The sequence below is a fragment of the Polypterus senegalus genome, chromosome 3, assembly GCF_016835505.1.
Source record: "Polypterus senegalus isolate Bchr_013 chromosome 3, ASM1683550v1, whole genome shotgun sequence".
Taxonomy (NCBI): domain Eukaryota; kingdom Metazoa; phylum Chordata; class Cladistia; order Polypteriformes; family Polypteridae; genus Polypterus; species Polypterus senegalus.
Window position 1 is genome coordinate 11,974,800 of NC_053156.1, and position 25,591 is coordinate 12,000,390.

The window sequence follows — 25,591 nt, forward strand, 5'->3', positions numbered from 1 at the left end:
ATACCTGTCTGAGACAGTTTGAAAACTAAATATTTAACGTTGACCTCGGCATTAACATTTGCACTGCACCGCTGTATGCCATTTGGTATGGCATTTGAAAAAAACAAAACAAAAACTGTTAAAGTTTGTGATGCACCATCTGTTGGAATGACAAATGCAATAAATACTGTATGTCTCTACTATATGCCATTTGGTATGGGATACGTAAAAGCAGTACAACGTTTGTGATGTGCCATCTGTTGGAATGACAGATGCAATACATACTGTATATCTCTATTATGTGCCATTTGGTATGGGATACATAAAAGCAATACAACGTTTGATGTGCCATCTGTTGGAATGACAGATACAATAAGTTTTAAGCCATTTGGTATGGAATTTTTATAAGCATTGTTATAGTTGTTGATGCGTCATCTGTTGGAATAAAAATGCAATACATACTGTATGTCTCCAATATATAGTATGCCATTTGGTATGGGATATGTAAAATCGGTGTTACAAGTTTGTGATGTGCCATCTGTTGGAATGACAGATACAATAAGTTTTAAGCCGTCTGGTATGTGATTTCTATAAGCAGTGTTATGGATTGTGATGCACCATCTGTTGGAATAACAAATGCAATAAATACTGTATGTCTCTATTATATGCCATTTGGTATGGGATACGTAAAAGCAGTATTAAAGTTTATGATGCGCCATCTGTTGGAATAACAAATGCAATAAATACTGTATGTCTCTACTATATGCCATTTGGTATGGGATACGCAAAAGCAGTACGTTTGTGATGCGCCATCTGTTGGAATGACAGATGCAATACAAATGTCTGTTTTAAGCCACCTGGTATGTGATTTGTATAAGCAGTGTTATGGATTGTAATGCACCATCTGTTGGAATGAAAGATGCAATACATACTGTATGTCTCTACTATGTGCCATTTGGTATGGGATACGTGAAAGCAGTACGTTTGTGATGTGCCATCTGTTGGAATGACAGATACAATAAGTTTTAAGCCATTTGGTATGGAATTTCTATAAGCATTGTTATAGTTGGTGAGGCGTCATCTGTTGGAATAAAAATGCAATACATACTGTATGTCTCCAGTATATAGTATGCCATTTGGTATGGGATATGTAAAATCGGTGTTACAAGTTTGTGATGTGCCATCTGTTGGAATGACAGATACAATAAGTTTTAAGCCGTCCGGTATGTGATTTGTATAAGCAGTGTTATGGATTGTGATGCGCCATCTGTTGGAATGACAGATGCAACACATACTGTATGTCTCTACTATATTCCATTTCGTGTGGGATACGTGAAAGCAGTGTTACAAGTTTGTGAAGCACCATCTGCTGGAATGACAGATGCAGTAAGTTTTAAGCCATTTGGTAAGAAATTTGTATAAGCATTGTTATAGTTTGTGATGTGCCATCTGTTGAAATAACAAATGCAATACATACTGTATGTCTCTACTATATGCCATTTGGTATGGGATACGTAAAAGCAGTGTTAAAGTTTCTGACTCGCCACCTGTTGGAATGAGAAATTTAATGCATATGTACCTGTTACATGCCATTTGGTATGGGATTTTTAAAAGCAGTGTTAAAAGTTTGTGATGTGCCATCTGTTGGAATGACAGAGACATATCAACCAGACAGACACACAGACAGACACTTATCCTTTTATTAAGGTTCTCTGTATTTTTTTTTTTTTTTGGACAGAACTTCTCCCACTAGTGGACAGTTTTGGAATTGTTTCCGACTTGCCTGCTAGTGATCTCTCAAACAGCATAACATTATGCAGGCAGTGTGGTGTAGCGGTCAATTCTTTGGCCTTCAAACCCTGAGGCTGTGGCTTCAAGTCCCGCTAGTGACCCCACTGTGTGACCCCGTGCAAGTCACTTGACCTGCCAGTGTTCCAATTGGGAAGCCAAAAGAAATGGAACCAGCTGCATCGTAAATGTTGTAAGTCGCCGTGCATAAAGACGTCAGCCGAAAAAGTCAATGTGAACATTAGGGAGGGAGGTTTCTTGTTTTCCACCCCGAAAAGCATTTTAGGGACTTTTGTGTTTGACAATTGCACAGTCGCCTGCAAAAGGAATTGCTGCGTCACTTTCACAAAACTGTATGCAGACTGGATTGTGGCGGTTTCCCTCATCAGAACAAGCGACCGTACAGGGCCGAAACGGGGCGGGCATCCCGGGTTCATTCCTCTTCCCGAGGCACGTATGCTCTCCTCTAACAAGGCCCCAGACTGGCTGACTGACGGTTGTGCTGGACCCCCCGGTGGTCTGCTAGCCATTAGTCCACTTCAGTGTTCCTCACTCCTTTATAAACCAGGCGACTTCTTTCTGCTCAGTTTTACGAACGCGACGTGTGCAAATGTAACTGAGCGTACCAAAGTGGGTTAAAGGTATGGATAAGCCCACCGCTTAAAATGAACAAGTGCATGACGGCAAGAGCTGAGAGCATTTAAGTCGTGATGATGATGCTTATAAAATGTAAAACTGAATGTCTTTGTTATGCCAGTGGTTCTCAAGCTCAGTCTTAAGCTGCGTCCATTTTGCTTTGCGCTAAAAAGCCCACCATAACTCGTCTATGGGGGAGGAGCAATAGCTTTAGATTCATAAAAGATTTTGATCTGCAGTTTTCAATGGATCTCGATGTTTTAGGGTCTCCCAGTACCAAAAACATCTCGATGATGGGTGTTTGTGTCACAGTTTCTTGAGGACGGTCGAGAGCTAAAAGGGCTGCATGGAAAAAACACCAAAGTCGATAATTCAGCCTGCTGTGAGATGACGATCTGCTGATTGGGTTGTGAGCCAAATCGTGCAGAAGAAGGAGGCGCTGTAGAGGAGCCCTCACATACCGTAATTCTGCAATGAATCCTCGTCTATTGCTATCGTAATGACCGAAATTATCGTTATGATCTGAAAGGTCGGCCTCGGAGTGGTAAACAGTTACTGAAGTGTCATCAAATAGTTTGGGTAACTTGATTTCGAGGACACAGAGCCTACCGCCGCTCACATCTAAATTTTTTTTTTTTTTGCCTCCCGTATAACGCTGTGCATAGAACTCGCACTAAAACATGGCGTATGGCCAAAAGTGGAAATGTGCGTACACACAAAGAGAAATTCAGATGCACAAAACCGTGTGTAAGCCAACTTCCACGCACTTCAGCTCCATAAACTCCACCTCGACTCCTCCCAGAATTTTGCATATTTTCATCTGTTGGAATAACAAATGCAATACATACTGAATGTCTCCAATATATAGTATGCCATTTGGTATGGGATATGTAAAATCAGTGTTACAAGTTTGTGATGCGCCATCTGGAATGACAGATGCAATAAGTTTTAAGCCGTCTGGTATGTGATTTGTATAAGCAGTGTTATGGATTGTGGTGCACCATCTGTTGGAATGAAAGATGCAATACATATGACTGTTTTAAGGGCGGCACGGTGGTGCAGTGGTAGCGCTGCTACCTCGTAGTTAGGAGACCTGGGTTCGCTTCCCGGGTCCTCCCTGTGTGGAGTTTGCATGTTCTCCCCGTGTCTGCGTGGGTTTCCTCCGGGCGCTCCAGTTTCCTCCCACAATCCAAAGACATGCAGGTTAGGTGGACTGGCAATTCTAAATTGGCCCTAGTGTGTGCTTGGTGTGTGGGTGTGTTTGTGTGTGTCTTGCGGTGGGTTGGCACCCTGCCCAGGATTGGTTCCTGCCTTGTGCCCTGTGTTGGCTGGGATTGGCTCCAGCAGACCCCCGTGACCCTGTATTCGGATTCAGCGGGTTAGAAAATGGATGGATGGATGGATGTTTTAAGCCATCTGGTATGTGATTTGTATAAGCAGTGTTATGGATTGTGATGCGCCATCTGTTGGAATGAAAGATGCAATAAGTTTTAAGCCATTTGGTAAGGAATTTGTATAAGCATTGTTATGGTTTGTGATGCGTAAATCCATAACCCCACCCCACCTCCTCCCAGAATTTTGCATATTTTAATATGCAAATCAATATAAATACCACTTTCCCTGTTGGTTAAAAGGTAATGGCAAAAGCACATGAAAAAGCAGCAGAGTTTCAGCGAATGTGAAGTGGAGGCAAGGAAAAACGTACCGTTTTGTTGGTTTAAGCAGTTGTATAAACAAGCAAAGGAAGTCGATCGAGTGGCGGAGTCGCTCGAAAATTCAGAAAGTCACAGAGTGCCCAAAATAAAATTAAAAAAAAAAAAAAGTGGTCGGATATCCCAGTCAACGTGAGAAGGCGAGAGTCGTAGCCCGCCGTCTGAGTGCCATTGGAATCGTATTAAGGGTACAGAGAAAAGAAAAATAAAAAATAGAGCCACTGCGGGAAAAAAAAGAGCTCGAAATTTTCACTTCAGTCTCGTAGTTTATTTTGTCATTAACGTAGAACATCGTAAACCTCATCCTAAAATCAATGTTTCATTTACTAGAGTTTCTCAGATCCCGTTAAATGCTTCATATTCTACGTGTTCTTCTATGTGCTCTGTGTGTGTGAATCACGACGTGCTTCTTAAACGGGCTTTCTCTTCCTCCGACCGGAACCAGAATGCATTACATTCATGATATTACAGCTCTCTGAATAATTTAGAATTCTAAGATGTACACTTGATATTATTTTCATGATCGAATGTATTAAACGTGGGGGCGACGAGCTGGCGCCCCATCCCGTGATTGTTCCTGCCAGCTGCAAGATGCCTGCTACGGCGTTCGCGACCCTCGATGGAATAAATTACCGCAGCAGTACCCTCTCTGTCAAACGTACCAGTGCCCCAATTCCTGTCCTTCCTTTTCTTTCTCCGCGTAACCGATCACCACACAATAAGCTCGGCAAGAAATGTCAAGCCATCTGTAAGCTTAGAACGCCGATTCTTCAAACACTTTTAAGTAAGGCTGAAATATCTTCGTAGCGCGTGTTTAATTATTCCATCCATCTATCTAGCCATCCAGTCCCAGCAAGAGGCAGGACCGATCCCAGAGCGGGGTGCCAGCTCGTCACTACTGATGCGCCAGCCAGCCCATACAATACAATACAGTTTATTTTTTGTGTAGCCCAAAATCACACAGGAAGTGCCGCAATGGGCTTTAACAGGCCCTGCCTCTTGACAGCCCCCCAGCCTTGACTCTCTAAGAAGACCAGGAAAAACTCCCCAAAAAAGAGGAAAAAAATGGACCTCAGGAAAGGCAGTTCAAAGGGAGACCCCTTTCCAGGTAGGCTGGGCGTGCAGTGGGTGTCAAAAAGAAGAGGGGTCAATACAACACAATACACAGAACAGAACAAATCCTCAATACGGCATAAAAATAAATATTTTAGAAGTACGGAGCAGAATTTAACAGTAGATGATACCACATAATAGGATTTGGATTTGTTTAGAGCCCTGAAGACCTCATCCATCAAGCTGCCTCCCCCATTTGGCCAGTGCTGGCCCAGCCAATCCGATGAAAGGACCCCTGTACCCCACGATTCCTGCGATCCTCCATCAGGGATGACTTCACCCTTAGGCAGGCAGAACAACTTGGCAGGTGGGCCGTGGCACCAAGTGCCACATTTGAGTACCGAGAAGAGAAACAGAACAGGTGAAGAGGGTTAGTAACAAATTCCAACTCTCGCGTTACTTCTGTTTCAGTGCTAATGACAGTCTGCACAGTTAATCAGCAGCTCTAGTCAGGGTGTGCTAAACTGAAGTGGGGAGATTTGAAAGTTGAGACCGAAGGGGGGATTTTGATCTCAGCTCTAAATTGAACTGGAAACCATTGTAACGAGTCAAGGACTGGAGTTATGTGTTCCTACTTTGTAGTTTTCGTAGTGACTCCTGCAGCAGCACTTTGCTTGTCCACAGAACGGCATCTGACTAACGCACTGCTGTTGTAAATTGTTCACCTTGGTAGGCATAAATATCTGCATGAGGACATTTCCCAGCATCCTCCATACCATCTTACATTTTCCAAAGATTTTCAGCTGCGGAAGTTACTTACAGTTTAGGCGGTGGTGGCCTCTCTCTTCTTCGTGAGTCTTTGTGCGTAGCCAGTGCGATTTCCGGTGGACAATCAATGTGAAGGGGGTCCATCCTAAAGAGAAGAAAAAGAAAAGGTGACAAACAAAATCAGCTCTGCGTGTTCTACAAGTGCAGGCACACTTTTGATACGGCCTAAGGAGTGACAGCATTCAGTCGTGTTCTACAGCAATACACACTGCGAGGGCCAGCGGTCCACCAAGTGTGTTCTGTTCAGACAAAGAAGAGGCCATGTGAGCCCTTCAACCCCCCGCCTTGTGCTACCCGACACAAACTGAGCAAACTGCTATGAGAACAGGAGACCCTTCAGTGCATTTGTCACTCACTTGTTTCTCAAGTGAGGCATTCACCGTTCAGTGGATCGACTTCATCCATGTCTTTCAGGATTCTGAAGACCTTTTCTAGTTCCTCAAGCGGCCTCCTCTGCTCATGAATACACTGTTTAAATTCTCTGAGTCTCTCTGCCCCCCTTCAGGTGCTGCTATGTCTTTCTTGTAATTCGGTGACCAGAACTGCACTCAGGACTCCAGAGGTGGTCTCTCTAGTGCATTTCATTGTCTGTTGAAGACTCAGCAGGTTTAATTCTCTGAGTTTGTCATAAGGCGGTCATGTCCTTCAGTCCCATGATGCACCTGGTTGTACTCCTCTGCCCCCCTTCAGGTGCTGCTATGTCTTTCTTATAGTGTGGTGACCAGAGCTGCACACAGGACTCCAGAGGTGGTCTCTCTAGTGCGTTTCATTGTCTGTTGAAGACTCAGCAGGTTTAATACTCTGTCTGTCACAGTAGTGAACATCCTTAACTCCCATGATGCACCAGGTTGTTCTCCTCTGCCCCCCTTCAGGTGCTGCTATGTCTTTCTTATAGTGTGGTGACCAGAGCTGCACACAGGACTCCAGAGGTGGTCTCTCTAGTGCGTTTCATTGTCTGTTGAAGACTCAGCAGGTTTAATACTCTGTCTGTCACAGTAGTGAACATCCTTAACTCCCATGATGCACCAGGTTGTTCTCCTCTGCCCCCCTTCAGGTGCTGCTATGTCTTTCTTATAGTGTGGTGACCAGAGCTGCACACAGGACTCCAGAGGTGGTCTCTCTAGTGCATTTCATTGTCTGTTGAAGACTCAGCAGGTTTAATTCTCTGAGTTTGTCATAAGGCGGTCATGTCCTTCAGTCCCATGATGCACCTGGTTGTACTCCTCTGCCCCTCTTCAGGTGCTGCTATATCTTTCTTGTAGTGTGGTGACCAGAACTGCACAAAGGACTCTAGAGGTGGCCTGATGAAGAATCAATATGTTAAATGCTCTGTCTGTCACAGTAGTGAACATCCTTAACTCCCATGATGCACTTTGTTGTTCTCCCCTGCCTCACTTCAAGTGCTGCTATGTCTTATAGTGTGGTGACCAGAACTGCACTCAGGACTCCAGACGCGGTCTCAGTAGTGCGTTATAAAGTCTGGTGATAACGTCCCTTGATTTATATTGAACGGTCTGTACGATGTAACCTGACGTGTGCCTTGAACTGCTTCACCGCGTTGCTTAGATGATGAAGACGTCGTGTCGGCACAAACCTCCAAATCTTATTGGTGAGGTTGCTTCCTGTAGCTCGGTATCTTGTATTCATAATTAATGTTCCCTTTTGCACACGTGTAGGACTTTTCTACATTAAACGGCATTTTCCCAAGTGTTTGCCCACTTGTTCGTGAAGCTTGTATTCCGTACAAATGAAAATATTAATATTGCATCATATAGCATACAGTCCACGGTCACCGACTCGCTGCTCGAACCAAACTGGCCAAAATGACAGCAGTCGCTCGGCAGCGGTGTGCTTGTATGGCGTCGCAAATCATCTCCCTTTCACTCATACTTTACACTTTATGTTAAAAATGCACTCTTTCATGGTGGAATCTAAAAGGTGTGAACATATTGACTTCGAACATTAGAACTGGCCATTCAGCCCAACAAAGCTCGCCAGTCCTGACCACTTGTTTCCTCCAAGAAAACATCAAATCGAGTTCTGAAAGTCCCTAACGTCTTTCTGTCCACCACACTACTTGGTCTCTTATTCCAAATGTCTATCGTTCATTGTGTAAAGAAAAACTTCCTAACGTCTGTGTGACATTCACCCTTCTCAAGTCTCCAGCTGTGTCCCTGTGTTCTTGATGAACTCATTTTAAAATACAGTCTCGATCCACTGTACTAATTCCCTTCCTAATTTTAAACACTTCAATCATGTCACCTCTTAATCTTCTTTTGTTTAAACTGTAAAGGCTCAGCTCTTTTAATCTTTCCTCATAACTCAACCCCTGTAGACCTGGAATCAGCCGAGTCGCTCTTCTCTGGACCTTCTCTAGTGCTGCTATGTCCTTTTTGTAGCCTGCACACAGGACTCCAGATGAGGCCTCACCACTGTATTATAAAGCCTGAGCAGAACCTCCTGTGACTTGTACTCCACACATCAAGGCGCTATATTAACTGACAGTCTGTTAGCCTTCTTCATGGCTTCTGAACACTGTTTGGAAGTTGATAGCTTGGAGTCCACTATGACTCCTAACTCCTTTTCATGAGGTGGACTTTTGATTTTCTGACCCCCATTGTGTATTCAAACCTAATATTTTTACTTCCTATGTGTAATACTTTACATTTACTGACATTAAATTTCATCTGCCACAAGTCTGTCTGCTGTCCAAGTCCTTCAGTGATGATATAACGGATTCCAAATTATCTGCTAATCCACCTATCTTGGTATCATCTCCCTACTTAACCAGCTTGTTCCTTATATTCCTATCTAAATCATTTATATATATTAAAAATAGCAGCAGCCCTAGCACTGCCCCCTGCTGGTCACCACTCTTAACATCGGCCAGTTCTGATGAGGTTCCTCACACCATCACCCTCTGCTTCCTGTGTCTGAGCCAATTCTGCACCCATCTAAAAACATCACCCTGAACTCCCACTTCTTTTAACTTGATGCCCAACCTCTCATGTGGCACCTTATCAAATGCTTTCTGAAAGTCCAGATAAATAATATCATAAGCTCCACTTTGATCGTATCCTTTTGTTGCCTCCTCATAGAATTCCAACATGTTAGTAAAACACGACCTCCCCTTCTGACCCATGCTGACTGTTCAGAATAACTCCTGTCCTTGTCATGTGTTGCTCAATCTTATCCTTAATAATTCCTTCCATTAATTTTCCTGTGATGTTTCATGTTAAGCTTACTGGCCTATAGTTGCTCTGATCTGCCCTGTCACCCTTTTTATGATGATATTTGTCATTTTCCATTCCTTCAGAATCTCTCCAGTGTGCAGTGACTTCCTAAAAATGTGTTAAGGGTTTATATCTGTACTCGCTAACCTCCTTAAGAACACAGGATAAATATGATCTGGGCCTGGTGATTTGTTTGATTTCAACTTATTTAATCTGAGCAGCTCTTCTCTCTCTGTAATTTCCAAATCCCTGAGTACCTCCTTAGTAGTCCCTGTTACTGCTCTGAGGTTATCCACTTGTTCACTTGTAAACACCTCAGAAATATGTAAGTTTAGATCATCTGCTATTTCATTGTCTGTATCTTTTAATTCCCCTTTACTATTCCTGATGAACTTGACCTCCTCCTTAACTGTTCTTTTACTACTAAAATACTGAAAGAATCTCTTGGGGTCTTCTTTCGCCTTATCTGCTATATTCCTCTCCAACTGTCTTTTAGCCTCTCTGATATCCTTCTTAATGGTTGCCCTCATGTTCTCATACGCGCTACGATTCACTTTGCAGTCATTATTTGTCAGTTTTTTCCTTTGCAATTTCTTTTTTAAATCTTTATTAATCCACCGTGGAGTTTTTTTTGTTTCCTATTAATTCCATATTTAGGTCTGTATCTGTCCTGCATTACATTTTTAAACCTGTCCCACTGCTCCTCGACTGTCTCCACATTTAAAAGCTTACCCCAGTCTTTGTCACATCTGCTCAAAATTAGCCTATCAAAGTTCAACTTCACAATTTTAGTCTTCGCATCTGTACTCTTACAAAATACTGAGAATTGTATTACATTCTGGTCACGTGACCCTAGTGGTCCAATCACCTCGAGACCCTCAATTCTATCCTGATTATTACAGAATACTAAATCCAGACAGGCGTCACCCCGTGTTGGCTCTTTAACATGCTGTGTTAAAAAACAGTCGCTGATTACTTCTAAAAACTCCTGCTCTTGTGCTCCTCCATCTGTAAGGTTATCCCAGTTAATATTTGGATAATTAAAGTCCCCCATGACTATAATATCCCCCTGTAAACTTGCCTTTTTGATATTACTATAAAGATGTGTGTTGAAATGACTGTCTGAATTGGGTGGTCTATAACACACTCCCAAAATAAGACCTCTTTCCCTAATATTTTCCAGGCGAATCCACATGTCCTGACCATTTTTTTTTGTTTGGCCCATACCTTTATCCAAGGCGACCTACACATTTTTTTTTTTTTTTTTTTTTACAATTGGGACACAGGCAGGTGAAGTGACTTGCTCAAGGACACACCACACCACATCACGAGTGGGATTTGAACCCACGACCTCAGGGTCTGACTCACCGGTACAAGAAAACCCTCACATATGATATATCGTTAGGCTCGGCTTGAAGTCTACTAGCTTTTTGGGATCCCCCCCTTATTTATCAAAAAAAAAAAATATATTATTTTTTAGGCCATTTTTGAACCATAATTTACACAGGAAATCACCCCCTTATATAAACGGTAGCCCCGGAGCTCGCTGGCAGGATTACATCTCCCAGAAGGCCTGGGGACACCTTGGGATCCCCACAGTATGAGTTAGAAGGTGGGGCTGGGGGTCCCACTGCTAAGATTGTTGCCCCCCGCGACCCAAATTTGGATATGCAGTGGAAAACGAATTTGAAGGGTAAACCAATTTGCGTCTTCAGGAACACATCAGCTTGCCTCCCTAGTGGGATACAAGGGGTCAAAGCGACCCTTTTCACAAAATCTTGAAAAAGTGGGCATTTGGAGTGTCGTTGTATGCGATTTCGAGGTTGCTGTCCTCCAATATGATCATTTCCTGACGGTGGTCCTAGTCTCTCCCTGAAGGTTAAAAATGACACGTTTCAAACATAAGCACGTGGGCTGTCGTTTCAGACGATTTCAAGGTCAGGGATTATGAATGCGAGGTTACTTTTGAGTTTCGATCCTTTACTGGCCCAATAAGGACCCCCATCAGAGAGCGAAAAATGACACATTTCTATTGCAATTGAGAATATTTGGACTTGACACATTCAATCCGAAGCCCACATTTTAATGTTTTTAATATCTGACACAATTATTCTAGTTTATTATGTACTTCCGCCTCATGAAGTAAATCATTACATTTTTTAGCAGCGTGCGCTCATTCCGACTTACTAATTCAGTTCTTTATATAACGTTCTTCACGGGAAGGCTCAGACTTTTGAAAAACACAAAGCAAGAGGCCAAATTCAATCACTTTTCCACATTTATTTTATTTTTTAATTATGACTGTAGTATATCAGTATGACAACAATCCAAACTGGTGCCCTACCATCTTCAACTTGTTATTACAACTGTACAGAAATTTCTCGAACGAATACTTTTTGTGGTTATTAGGAATACACTATGCACTTAAAAAAAAAAAAGTATGCCGAACACGTAGCTTTTAATTTAATTATTTTTCAATGCCTAGGGGTCACTTTAAAGGCCGCCAGCCTGACCCTCGATCACACGACTTGCCAAGGGCTCACGTTAAAAAGGTCGTATATACTGTGACGTCCCGTCGAATAAACACACTCAGGAGCCGCTTGTCCGGGGAAGTCTTCCAAATGCCGACCGGCTTTTTATTCAATATACCGCGATATAAACGGTGCCCTACAGCCGCCCGTTGTCTGGGTCACGGGGATACCTCCAAAATAATAAAGACTAATCACCTTCGTCCTATCTACCTCTCTTAAAAACATTTACTTCCCTTCTTTTGCTGTTCTCCTCACTTTCTCCAGGCCCTCCAACTCACACTTCCGACCACCACCTCCCCTTTTTATCACGCCCCGTTAATTAACCCGGATCCCTGTCACTTAGGGCCCCAAGACTCCACCCCAACACTGCTTCCCTTCCCTATATTGCCCATGCAATGGCAAGACACGTCACAATACGGAATTAACAATGGGCTCCATTGCGTTCAAAAAACAAAATAAATAAAATGCGGGTCGGCCAAGTGCTGGCCTCCCCGTACCCCCGCCAGTGAGTGCGTAACACGACGCACTCCTGACCGGGTTTCCATTACCTGAAGCCGCAGGATCGCGCACTTCGGGGGCGGCGGAGGGGGAAGCCCCTCTCGCACCTGTCAGGGTGTGCACCTCCTTGTGCCGTTTTCATCGCCGGTTCTATTTATGTCATCACCCGGTTATTTTTAGCCCCTCGTACGCCGTAATAGCTTTACGCGTGTGGCCTCGACGCCGCGGGCCTATTTTTAGATGAGACGATTCCGCCCGCCTGTGCGTCAATGGAACCCCGTGTGTGCGTCAGCTGAAAGCGTGTAAGGGAATCGGCGCTCCATTGGCCGGGCGCCGGAAATCTCCCCGCCCTCTTCTCCTTATATGGCACAGCGCGCGCCCACTCCCTCCTCCTCCCTCGGAGCCAGGCGCCCCGTGACGTCACAGGCAGTTAAAGACAAGTAAGTTGTCCGCGGGCTCCACTCAGCAGTAGAAAACTTGTGGCGCTACAGCTGAGGACGGAGCTTGCAGTGGGACTGTCGAGCGGCTCTGCGTTTGTTGCGAGCACCGGTTTGCAGCGGTAGAAGGACAGGCGAGCATACAAATAAGCAGGTGGGTGTGCGTCGGCGTTTCGCCTGGATGTTGGCTTACTGAAAATTAAATATAACTTTTTGGAATGCTTTTTGGTTGGGGGTGTCCAGATAGAGCGGGTTTCTTTTGGTGTGTGTTTTTTCGTTATAGTATTCGTTGTAATCGGTACTGACAGGTCAGTTGGTCCCCTAATTACAGACTGGTTCTCCTGCCGGGACTTAGTGCCCCCCCCCCCAAATATGGGTGAACTTGACGGGTTGAGGATTGTGTTGGCATCTTCGCCCGATACTCTAAAGACTGTCAGCGTGTTGCCCGGTGTTCAAGGATGAGCATCCGCAAAAAGCTCGCCGCGTTAACCTGTCGATCGCTCAATTTTCCATTCTCGGTTTTGGGCTTCATTCTACTCGTTCCACTACACAGAACTTGTTGGAAGGGGCAGCCACCGACCGAAAACTGTCGGATAAATTGGCACCCTCACGCTGTGGCGCATGCACGTTTTATTCAATTTCACGTTAAGTATTTGTAACTTTCAAAGCTTTGTAAATGTGTACATCCGAGACTCCTAAAAACTGGATGAAGTTAAGAAGGGGGCGGGCGGTCAGTCAGTCTGTCTGTCCATATGTTTATTAGGTTTAAAACGGGAAGAAACCCACCTCGGTATGATCAGGTACCACTCTCCTGCAATAACTGACCGTGCAAATAAGTGTCGATTAAAACGTGTTGTTAGCCCTTTGCGTTTATAAACTGCGTATTGGAAATCAGTCCTTTAAATCGGCGTGCACGGAGATTGCACCGTTTGTTTTATTCCGCAAGGGGGCGGTAGGGTATGTAACGGGAGGGGAAGGGGGGCGGGTATCGCTTTGCTTCTCTTATTGCACTTACAGTATCATATAAATCAAAAACGCAAGTCCAGACGTTCACGGAGTTCCTCCTTTTGATTTTAGTCAACAAGAAGGCTTCGTTTCTCCAAAGCCATGAATGAAGGTCTGCTTCTTCTTACCTCCCGATCCTCCTGTTGTTTTAAACTTTTCAGAGACTTCCAAAGCATGTTGGATCTTTGCAAGTCCGCTTGCTTGTCTGCTTATTCCTCTGTTTTAGATGTTTGTACTCTCTGCTATTTTCTCAAGAAGTGGCAGCGCAGCATCATCTCGACTGCTCGCAGTGTTTCAGATTGCACCTTGCTTTTCTTACAGTTGGTGCACTTGTCCAGGTGGGCATCGATCTGACAAAGTTGTGCTTTACGCTCCAGTGTAAGGAAGATGAACCAAGTGGTCATCTCATTCCTTAACGTTGGGACAAAAGGTTTTAAATCATGAATGGTAGGGGGATAGTGAAACTCCAGTAATTAAATATGTGGCACCGTCACCCACCGCTAACCAAAATGTTGTTGCCATAGCACGACACTGAAATCATTTTCCATGAAATTCCATTCTGGAAATCCTCTTGTTCTTCTCCCTCCATTTATTTATTTATTAATTCGTTTAGAAGTGCCACATAAGATGCCCCGAGGCAGTGGCCTATTAATGATGAGCGCTCTGTTATGCCACCTGTGCTTTTGGAGCTCTGCAACTTGAGAGCCGCTTGTTGGAATGCGACACAGCACGTGCTCGAGTGTTCAAATGTTGAAGGACAAGCGGGTCCAAATTTGCGAGCGTCTTGCCTCCGCCGTACTCGTGCTGGTCCCAGAGGAAGGACATTTTGGTGCTCGGCGTTGGTGTAAAACAACTCCTCCTGCTGTTAAGCCCTCTGTGTCCCTGTGGCGTTGTGTTTATACCGTGAAATTTTTCACTACATAAAGCCGTAACCCGAGCCCGATGGTTCCACAGGACTATCCTGGCAACCTCGGCGAGCTGCTAAAAGCTGTACCACTTCCAATGGGAATGGGGGATTGTGCGAGGACGGAAAGTGGATCCGACTGCGGTGCCAGCCGCATCTGTTCGGTGCGGCAGCAGAAATGGGCCCTGCCAGGCGGCCCTGCGCTATTATGGCCAGGCCTTCTGTTTTTTTGGGCGGCGCTTACATGCTTTCTCATTTTGGGAAATAAACAGGTCCCGGATTATTTTGGTCACAGGCAGGCCGCCACTTTCAAACGCTGCACCCCGGCCGCCTTCCCGCTGTACGTCCTGGAAACATTTACTGCGCCGTGCTGGAATGCGATGCCTGCTTTGTCTTGTTCCGCCTTTCCTTTTCTCGTGTGTGTGTGTGTGTGTGTTGCTCCCAGTGGAGGCTGCCGACTATGAACAACTGGCTGCTCTGTTCAGGAGTGTCCTGGGAGGGGCGGGGCCTGGAGAGCTCGGCTAATTTACATTTGAACCCGGGGTCAGGGCTGAGCTGAGCTGTGCTGTGTGGCCTGCTGTTCGCTTTGCCGCGTTCCCTTCTGGCTTCTAGAGCATCCATTAGAATTCTGTTTGCTCTGGTCAGTCTCGGTCATTTTCCCCCGTCCCCCCCTAAAGTGTGTGGTGCCCCCTCAGGTTTTGGGATGGCGCGTATCTCCTTCCCGTTGCTCTATGTCTTTTCTCACCCCCACTTTGTGGCTTCTGTCTCCTCTGCAGAGATGCCCTGTGTCCAAGCCCAGTATGGGACCTTGCCGCAAGCAGGAGGACTTTTTGAGTGCTTCACCTCTGACTTCTTGACTCCCGATTTCAGCAAGTTCACCATGGACCTCAACGGCACCCGGGATCAACTCTCCTCGGCAGCCTGCACCTCCCTGCCGGGCTTCAGCAGCTTTGTGGACAGCTACAATGGAGAATTTGACGCTTATCTGTGCCAGGTCAGCGCCACCAGTGAGGGCACCCCACAGAGCACATTCAAACTCGATGACTTTCAGGTGTACGGCTGCTACCCTGGCACCTTTAGCGCCGCCGCGGCCGCCTCTCCCCTGGAGGAGAACTTGTCGTCCTGCAGCTCGGATTACTACGGCAGCCCGGCGTCTGCTCCTTTCTCCACGCCGGGATACCAAGCTCAGCCTGCCCAGATGTGGGATGGCTCCTTCAGCCCGTATTCTTCCCCCACTTCATCCTATGAAAACTTAAACTCGTGGACCGTGGACCATCGCAAGAATCCCCTATCCCAGCCGTCCTTCTTCACGTTCAGCCCCGGCATGGAACCTGACGGCCGTCTCCAGTCCCCTCTGCACGGTATGGAGCAGCCTTTGGTGGAGCCCGAGGGTTTTGGCTTCTCTTCGCCGCAGCATTCGCCCATGGCCTTCTGCGCCCTTCCCATGGAGCACCACTCCTCTGCCCTGGGCAGTCCGGTCGCGGGTGACGGTTCGCTGTCTTCACCCAAAGGCCGAAGCCCAACGTCCGAGGGCCGCTGCGCGGTGTGTGGAGACAATGCCTCCTGCCAGCACTATGGGGTCCGTACCTGCGAAGGATGCAAAGGATTCTTCAAGGTGAGTGGTTGTCCTCGTCTAATGGGCCGAACCCGACTCGAACCTGGGCTCTTGCTTTGGATGGCCAGCAGTTACGGGTCGCTTGGGATTAACACAAATTAGGACATTCTAGGCTTCGAGTGACCCTTTGGGGGCTCACAATGACGGCCGCACTTGTTACAGATGGGACACTTCTGCGGTAGCTCGCCGTTCTGGTCGAGAAGTTTCCAGAGTTTCGTCACACTCGCACATTCCGGTAGGGTGGTGGTTGGGTGTCAAGGGAGCGTAGAAATTATTTTACTGTGCGGTCAGTGGAAACAAAAGAGGCTTCCGACGGTCGCAAAGGACGAGAAATTTCCACCGTTTTGATGGGTGGAAATCTCGATTACGCATACGTTGGAAAAAGAGAACCGTCTGTCCGTACCAATCCTTCCTTCTCCCTAGACTGGAAAAGCCTGTTTCCTGATGTGGTAGGAGTGACGCACTGGCCTTCTCGTTTGGCTTCGTGTCCCCGAAACACAAGAAAGTTGTTTGGGTTTCAACACCCAAGAAGGGCGTAGAGTTGAATGGGTTTGTCGTGGGGGGAAACACGGCGATCCTACGGTTCACAACCTTCTGGGGAGCTGAGGTGGAGCAGTTCAGGACGTGATGCAAGTGACTGTTTTCTGGGTGTTGCGTTCTTCTCTCAGGTTAGAGTTAGGGTTAGGTGGGGGAGCCTGCACTGGTATGGTGCGTTGTGACTGACGCACCACACAATGAGACACCTCGGGATCCCCCTAGCCAGGTGATACGTGGGCGTCCCCTTGGCCTGGTCCTCAACAATGAGCCGGATTACCCTCGGGTAATGGTGCCACTTGACTGTAACCGATGCCCCCTCACAATGCAGGTCATGTGCCTCATTCGGGACTCTGTGACCAGCGGTACCCAAGAATTCTCCGAAGAGACACCAAAGGAATCCAATCTTACTGGATGGCGATGTGTGTCTGCCATTTTGTGTTTTTCCGGGGTGGGGGGGTGCAGAGGTACAACGATCGATATCCTCGATGTGGTGAATAGTGCACAGAGCTGTTCTGCCATTGATGGTAGGACTATCCCTTTTCAGAAGGTGGCGATCTTCTACTCATTCAAATCTCGACTCCGGTATCTTGTAGAAGTGAGATGAATAGGACTGGCGATCTCGTTGAGCTCCTAATTCCTATGAGGGAGGCCACGCCGATCTCCACGAAAAGTGCACAGAGCTGTTCTGCCATAGATGGTAGGACTGTCCCATAAAGACGTGGTGGTACCTGTTGTGGGGTGCGCACTATACAGAAAGTAAGATGATTGTAACTGACGCCCCCTCAGAATGCAGGTCATGGGCCTCATTTGGGACCAGTGGTACCCAAGACTTCTGTGAAGAGAGACACCTGAAGGAGTCCAGTCTTCATCTCGGGTCACTAGATAGTGATGTGTCTCTCCCATCTTTTGGGGAGGGAACAGAGGTACAGCGATTGCCATACTTGATGAGATGGACGTGTAGCCCTTTTGAGAAGGTGGTGATCTTCTCCTCATTCAAATCTCAACTCCGGTATCTTGTAGAAGTGAGGTCATTAGGACTGGCGATCTTGTTGAGCTCCTAATTCCTATGAGGGAGCCCACGAAGATCCCCGTGAAAAATCCCCGGAGCTGTTCTGCCATTGACAGAAAAACTTATCTCATAAAGACATGGTGGTACCTGTTGTGGGGTGCACACTAAATAGGAAGTAAGATGACTGTAACTGATGCCCCCTCAGAATGCAGGTCATGTGCCTCATTTGGGACCAGTGGTACCCAAGGATTCTCCGAAGTGAGACACCTGAAGGCGTCCAGTCTTCATCTCGGGTCACCAGATAGAGATGTGTCTCTCCCATCTTTTGGGGAGGGGACAGAGGTACAGCGATCGCCATACTCGATGAGATGGACGTGTAGCCCTTTTTGAGAAGGTGGCGATCGTCTCCTCATTCAAATCTCGACGCCGGTATCCTGTAGAAGGATCGGCGATCTCGTGGTGGTACCTGTTGTGGGGTGCGCACTACACGGGAGGTAGGGTAACACGGGCATGAAGGAAACCCTGCTTGTCCTGCTGATCGCGAGCTTCTTTTATTTTCGGGGATCGCGACTTTAATGCAACGTCCGAGACTGCTGGGAGCGTGTGGGGTTCGAAAACGCCGGGTCCCTTCTGGGTGACATTTTTACGGGTTTATCGCTTCCTTCGGTTGAGTCGACGTGAGCCTGTTGATTTCTGCCGTCACGGGAGGCGTTTGATGTCCCCCGTCCAGTCCTCGACACCTCATTCCCAAGGTCGCTGAGGCTGCTGCTTTTACACCAACCCCTCACCCCCAGAGCAGGGGCCCGTTCGCACTCGCTCGAATTCCTTCGCTCTGCTGTGGTCTTCCTCCTCCTTCGTTTTTTTCTCTCTCTCTCTTTGCTCCCCACCTGTCTGTCGGGTGCTAATATTTCTCTGCTGCTGGGCAGCACAGCTGTGACCCCGTTCACCTCACTCAGCTGATCTCCTTCTGGAAAAATCGCACGGCTGCTCACATGCTGACCTTGGATGGCGTCTGTGCCCCTGCAGAATCCATTCTGTTGGCTGCTGCCCAGTGAGCTGTTTAGAATGTAAAAGCCCGTCACGTCTCTCGGCGTTAAATGATAAAAAGGACGCGAAGGTCTAGCGGGTGGAAATTGGGCGGTGTTAGTGGTGCCAAACCTGCGCCGTTTCCTTGGAGAGATGCAGGGGGAACACCGGCAGTTTTGAGACCAAATTGTCCGTCTTGGCACATTGGCTCTATCAACAAAGTCGCCTTTTATTCTCTCCGCAGCGCACAGTGCAGAAGAACGCCAAGTATGTGTGTCTCGCCAACAAAGACTGCCCTGTGGACAAGAGACGGAGGAATCGATGTCAGTTCTGCCGCTTCCAGAAGTGCCTCGCTGTGGGAATGGTTAAGGAAGGTGGGTACTGCGCTTCTAGCCTGGCATTATTTCACATGGCATTTATGGCACCTTTCCCTGTGGTGGGACAGGAGGGCAGGACTTTGCCACCTCCTGTCTCTTAAGCCATGTGGAGGCCCCAAAACCTCCCCACCCCCTGCACTTTAACACGTCCGAGGGTGACGAGGAGGGCAGCTCTGGAAAGCTGTAGTCTGAAATGGGATCTGAACTGGGAGTCTTCTGGGTTTTCAGACCCCTGACCTCTCGGGCCACTTATCCCCATCACACACTGATGAATACGGCAACTTGATCGCCTCCTGCTGGCATTCCTCCTAGAAATGTGCTCACCTAGCAGCTTGGGGAGTGTGGAAGAGCTGCGGGGATATTTCAGGGATGTGGTGATCCAGCGCCATCGGCGTGGCACCGCGGCCTGCCTTTGGCCAAGCAGTGGGCTTCTCGGTGGCTGCCAAATGCTTACTTCTGCTATCTTTATACCTCCCATCTCGATGTCCTTGTCACCACTTTAATTTATTCATTCATTTATTTTCTTATTCAGTGGTCCGGACGGATAGCTTGAAAGGTCGCCGGGGCCGCCTACCTTCTAAACCCAAGAACGCCCCCGACAGCTCTGCAGTCTCGGCCCCCATCAACATCATCTCGGCGCTCGTGAGGGCTCACGTGAACTCGGACCCGGATATCTCCAAGCTGGACTACTCCAAGGTAAGCTGCCTGATGGCCAAACTCCTGCAGGTCCGCTTAAAGAACCCCCGTCTAGGGTCCTCTCTCTCTCTGTCTCTGTCTGTGTCTCTGTGTGCCAGGCCTAACTTGTGTTTTATTGTGGCACTCTTCAGTACCAGGAGTCCGTGACCAGCTTGTCTGACAAAGAAGAGGCCAGTGATATCCAGCAGTTCTACGACCTGCTGACCGGCTCCATGGAGGTCATCCGCAGATGGGCACAGAACATCCCTGGCTTCACCAGTTTTACTCAGGAGGACCAGGAGCTTCTTCTGGAGTCTGCCTTTGTGGAACTCTTCATTTTGCGGCTCGCTTACCAGTAAGCACCATTTTGGGGGTCTACCATGAAGGATTTATTTTGGACAAGCTTGGTATAAAACTGCAGGAAGGAGGGTTCCATGCCAGCCAAGCTAGTGCCCGGGTTCTCCATCCAGTTCTTGCACTGACATCATTTAGGAAACTGGAATCGTGATTATGAGGGTTTTAGGACAAGCTTAGTGTAAAACTGCAGGATGGTGGGTTCCATGCCAGCCAAGCTGGTGCCCGGTTTCTCCTTCCAATTCTTACACTAACACCATTTAGGAAGTGGGGATCGTGAAGGCCTTTTTTTAGATCTTAACCCCTTCTTCTTGTTCCTGCAGGTCCAACCCCGAGAAGAACAAGCTGATCTTCTGTAACGGGATGGTGTTGCATCGAGTGCAGTGTGTTCGAGGCTTCGGGGAGTGGATCGACTCCATCATGGACTTCTCCCAGAGCCTTCACCGGATGAGCATTGACCTGTCAGCCTTCTCCTGCCTGGCGGCTCTTGTCCTCATCACTGGTGGGTGTCTCTTCTTTGGCTTTGGAGTCCTCTGCCCATCTCCTTCTTCCGGAAGGGCACTGCCCGGTATAGCGACTCGGTTTAAATTTTTGGGCATTTGTTTGTGTTTCCTTTTAGATCGACATGGTCTCAAGGAGCCCAAGAGGGTAGAGGAGTTCCAGAACCGCCTTGTCGCCTGCCTTAAAGAGTACGTGACGACGACCGTTTCGGAGGCCAGCCAGCCCAACTACCTTTCCAAGCTGCTGAGCAAACTGCCGGAGCTCCGGACGCTGTGCACGCAGGGCCTGCAGCGCATCTTCTACCTGAAACTGGAAAACCTGGTGCCGCCACCCCCCATCGTGGACAAAATCTTCATGGATGCCCTTCCATTCTGAAAGGAATCAGACTGACCTTTTTGAGCTTACAGAGGGGCAGGATTGTTGGGGCGGCAGTGGACGGAAAACGGTCGTCGTCGTCGTGATGCCCGTTCCTCGCCTACCGGTGGTGGCTTGTGTGCCCGTCTGTTTATCGAAAAAGCTGGTCCACTGGAGTTGGGGCTTTGGAGGAATAGCCTATAGGACAAGTGTATATGTGTGTACATGTAGGAATACCCACTAGCGCCACCCTCTGGACTGAACCGCTTGAACCAAGTGGCATACGGGCCTGCCTGCTGCGGAGTGAATAACCTGTGAACACAGACGCCCTGTGGATGGAGAACATGACTCTGCAGGCTGAAGTGCCCCCCCTTCACACATCTGTTGGGGGGGGGGGGTCCGATACTAAATCCCAGGGTCATGTGATCTGGTTTTTGGAATTGGTGGGGTGTCTAATGTTTGGAGTGGGCGCACCTGTGCTTAGGCACAAAGACTGAATGGCACGGCTGTGGCCCCCGAAGCTGGCACACATGCACTCCCGGTTTGTAGATATCAAGTGACACGGGTGCCAGACTGAATATAAAGTTGCCTTATGGGGGGTGGGGGGATTTGGGTTGGGGGGGGTTAGTTACGCCATTTCTACTTAACAGATGGGTGCCTCGTATGTAATATGACAAAACCCAAGAGCTGAGCAGCTAAGAGCTTGTACATTATTTAAACTCCAGTTTTGTATGTATATATTATATATATATATATCAAACGATTTATATTTGTGAATTTCTTTAGTTCAATGCTTTTTGAGTAATATATATATTTAATATTTCATTAAAAGGATTTCAGTTGATTTTCTTTTTCCGTGCTCCATCCCGTCCTGACCTTCACCCCGCTTCATGTCTTCATTTTAAAAGCTGCCCCTGTCTTTCTGAGGTCCACTGCAGTGCCCCCTCCCGGGATATTGGGGTGTTTTGTGAAGTTTATGTGCTCACAGCTTGGGGGACCCTCTCTAGGCCAGCTGTGTCTGCGTCTCCTAATCGAGCCAATCTCTGGAACTGAGCGCAGGTGACAATCTGCAGAAATGGGACACACCTGAGCCAACGCAGAGGCTCCCAGTGCTGGTGTCACAGTCGGTGGTCAGAAGGTCGGAGAATGAAATCAAGTGACAAGACACTGCAGGACCTCTCCACTTCAGGGTCTGCTTCTGGTAAAGCTGATCTCGCTCCGAAGCCCACCCGTCCATTGAACATTTGAAATGAGTCTGTTGTTGCTTCAGAGTACATTCGTGGCCAAAGGTTTGGAGAAGGACCCCAGTGTTGGTTTGCTGCTTCAGTGTCTTTAGAGCTTTGTGTCCGATGAGATACTGAAGTAGAATGACAAGCAGTTCGGAAGTTTCAAAGGCGTGACATGACGTTTAGGCACAGGGTGTCCATATCTGCAGTGTTGGCCCTTCTTTCTTTCTCGAGCTCTGCAATTCGCCCTGGCAGGCTGTCAATCAACGTCTGGGCCCAATCCTGACTGATGGCCGCCGCCCATTCTTGTATAATTAGAATCGGTGGGTTTTTCTTTGTCCAGCCGCCTTCTCAATGGTCACCTAGGGTTCAGACGAGGGGGTCGTGTTTTACTAACAGGCTGGAATTCTATGAAGAAGAAACAGAAAGATACGACCAGGGAGGAGCAGATGATGTTATTGATCTTAACTGTCAGAAAGCATTTGATGAGGTGCCACATGAGAGGGTGGGCATCAAACTAAAAGAAGAGGAGGGTGATGGTGTGAGGAACCTCATCAGAACTGCGTTTCATAATAAGAGTGGTGACCAGCAGGGGGCAGTGTTGGGGCTGCTGCTGTTTTAATAATTTATAAATGATTTGGATAGGAATATAAGTAGCAAGCTGGTGAAGTTGGCAGATGATACCAAGATAGGTGGATTAGGAGATAATTTGGAATCTGTTATATCATCGCAGAAGGACTTGGACAGCAGAGAGGCTTGGACAGATTAAATTTAATGTCAGTAAATGTAAAGAATTACACATAGGAAGTAAAAATGGGAGGACTCAATAGACAATTGGAGGTCTGAAAATCAAAAGACCACCTTCATGAGTAGGATTTAGGAGTCATTGTTGACTCGGCACCACCTACTTCCAGTGTTCAGAAGCCATGAAGAAGGCTAACAGACTGTCAGGTTATATAGTGCCTTGATGTGTGGAGTACAAGTCACAGGAGGCTCTGGTGAGGCCTCATCTGGAGTCCTGGGGTCAGTTTATGACTCCATAAAGACACAGCAGCACTGGAGAAGGTCCAGAGAAGAGCGACGAGGCTGATTGAGGGGCTACAGGGGGTGAGTTATGAAGATTAAAAGAGCTGAGCCTTCACAGTGAGGAAGAGGAGACCTGACTGAAGTGTTTAAAATGATGAAGGTGATCAGTGCAGTGGATCAGACGGGGACTTTAACATGAAGTCATCAAGAACACGAGGACACAGCTGGAAACTTATGAAGGGTGAATGTCACACAAACATCAGGAAGTTTTTCTTCACATCGAGAGCCACAGCCACGTTGGCTAAGTGACTAAGTAGTGTGGTGGACTTGAGGGTCTTTCAAAACTCGACTTGATGTTATTTTAGAGAAGTTAAGCGGAAAGGACTGGTAAGCTTTGGTGGGCTGAGTGGTCTGCTCTTGTCCAGATCGTTCCAATGTTCTTGTCCAGGCCTTCAAATGTTTCAAAGCATTGTGTCAGTAGATCTAGCAGAACTCTTTCAGCATAAGTATAACTCGGGTACCAGAGGTTCTCTGGGGAAATTAATGGAAAGATCATTTAGGACTGAAGCCAGGAAGCTCTTCTTTACACAAAGTGCTGTGGGGATCTCAAACTACCGAGCCATGGAGTTGAAGTAGAAACCAGGAGAACCTTTAAGAAGGATCTGAAGGAGATGCTGGCATTTAATTAAGGCTTTCAGATCACCAAAGACATACAGTATTTCACCAAAGTGAGTCCACCCCTCACACTTTTGTAAATATTTTATTCTATCTTTTCATGGGACAACACTGAAGATGTGACACTCACTCACTTTTGTTGCCAGCAGTTTAGACATTAATGGCTGTGTGGGGGACAGCAGATTTACACTGTTATCCAAGCTGCTCATGGACTACTTGACATTGGACCAAAGTGTCATATCTTCAGTGTTGTCTCATGAAAGATAAATATTTAAATAAAAATGTGAGGGGTGGACACACCTTTGTGAGATACTGTAGATAAAGCAGACCCAGCAGAACACTTTCAACTAAATGGTGATCCACATCCTCAGGGTGCAGTGGAAACTAACGGGACGATCACGTCGGACTGAAGACAGGAAGCACTTCTTTGTAATTCCCGCATGAGAAAATGCTTCCTGTCTTGAAATCCCATTAGTTTTCAGTGGTGTCCTCACGGAGAGTATACAGAGGAAGAGGATGGTGAAGAAGAAGAGGGACAGTCAGAGAGATGCAGAAAGTAGACAAGAGTACAAGGAGATAAGACACAAGGTGAAGAAAGAGGTGGTGAAGGCTAAAGAAACAGCGTATGATGAGTTGTGTGAGAGGTTGGACATTAAGGAGGGAGAAAAGGACCGGTGGGCTACAGAGAGGGGCCGAGCTGGGAAAGATGAGCAGCAGGTTAGGGTGATAAAGATGGAAACAAGCGAGGAGAGTGTGGAGCAGATGGAAAGAGGACTTTGAGAGGCTGATGAATGAAGAGAACGAGAGAGAGAAGAGGTTGGATGATGTGGAGAAAGTGAATCAGGAAGGGCAAAAGATTAACAAGGAGGAAGTAAGGACAGCGAGGAAGAGGATGAAGAATGGAAAGGCCATTGGTCCAGATGACCTACCTGTGGAAGCATGGAGGTGTCTAGGAGAGATGGCTGTGGAGTTTTTAACCTGATTGTTTAATGGAATCTTGGAAAGTGAGAGGATGATGAGGAGTGGAGAAGAAGTGTACTGGCGGCCCGATATTTAGGAATAAGGGGGATGTGCAGGACTGCAGTAACTACAGGGGGATAAAATTGATGAGCCACAGCATGAAGTTATGGGAAGGAGTAGTGGAAACTGACTGAGAGGAGCTGTGGTACTGAATGAGGAAGTCGAGAGTGGCAGAGAAGTACGTAAGAGTGGCACAGGATATGAACGAGGGACGTGTGACACTGGTGAGGTCTGCGGTAGGAGTGACGGAGGTGGGGTTACATCAGGGATCGGCTCTGAGTCCTTTCTTATTTGCAATGGTGACGGACAGGCTGACAGACGAGATTAGACAGGAGTCCCCGTGGACTGTGATGTCTGCTGATGACATTGTGATCTACAGGTTGAGGAGACCCTGGAGAGGTGGAGATATGAGAGGAGAGGAATGAAGGTCAGTAGGACCACAAAGACAGAATACATGTGTGAGAATGAGAGGGAGGTCAGTGGAATGGTGAGGATGAGGGTGAAGAGTTGGTGAAGGTGGAGGAGTTAAAATACTTGGGATCAACAGTACAGAGTAATGGGGAGTGTGAGAGAGAAATGAAGAAGAGAGTGC

At 47.1% G+C, this 25,591-nt stretch overlaps 1 protein-coding gene across 2 annotated transcripts in view; it reads left to right on the forward strand.

The window, feature by feature from the left end:
• Positions 1 to 21,815, forward strand: part of nr4a1 (nuclear receptor subfamily 4, group A, member 1) — a 37,575-nt gene extending 15,760 nt beyond the window's left edge. Inside the window, exons 1-7 of one of the 2 annotated variants that reach the window (XM_039746616.1) lie at positions 12,697 to 12,849; positions 15,381 to 16,219; positions 19,036 to 19,165; positions 19,701 to 19,864; positions 19,996 to 20,198; positions 20,521 to 20,699; positions 20,817 to 21,815. In XM_039746616.1, coding sequence (XP_039602550.1) covers positions 15,383 to 16,219; positions 19,036 to 19,165; positions 19,701 to 19,864; positions 19,996 to 20,198; positions 20,521 to 20,699; positions 20,817 to 21,073 — 1,770 coding nt within the window. In that variant the 5' untranslated portion in view covers positions 12,697 to 12,849; positions 15,381 to 15,382 and the 3' untranslated portion in view covers positions 21,074 to 21,815. Of the gene's footprint in view, positions 1 to 12,696; positions 12,850 to 15,380; positions 16,220 to 19,035; positions 19,166 to 19,700; positions 19,865 to 19,995; positions 20,199 to 20,520; positions 20,700 to 20,816 lie in introns of those variants that run through there. The other variant, XM_039746618.1, reaches the window with a different exon arrangement.
• Positions 21,816 to 25,591: the final 3,776 nt, after the last annotated feature.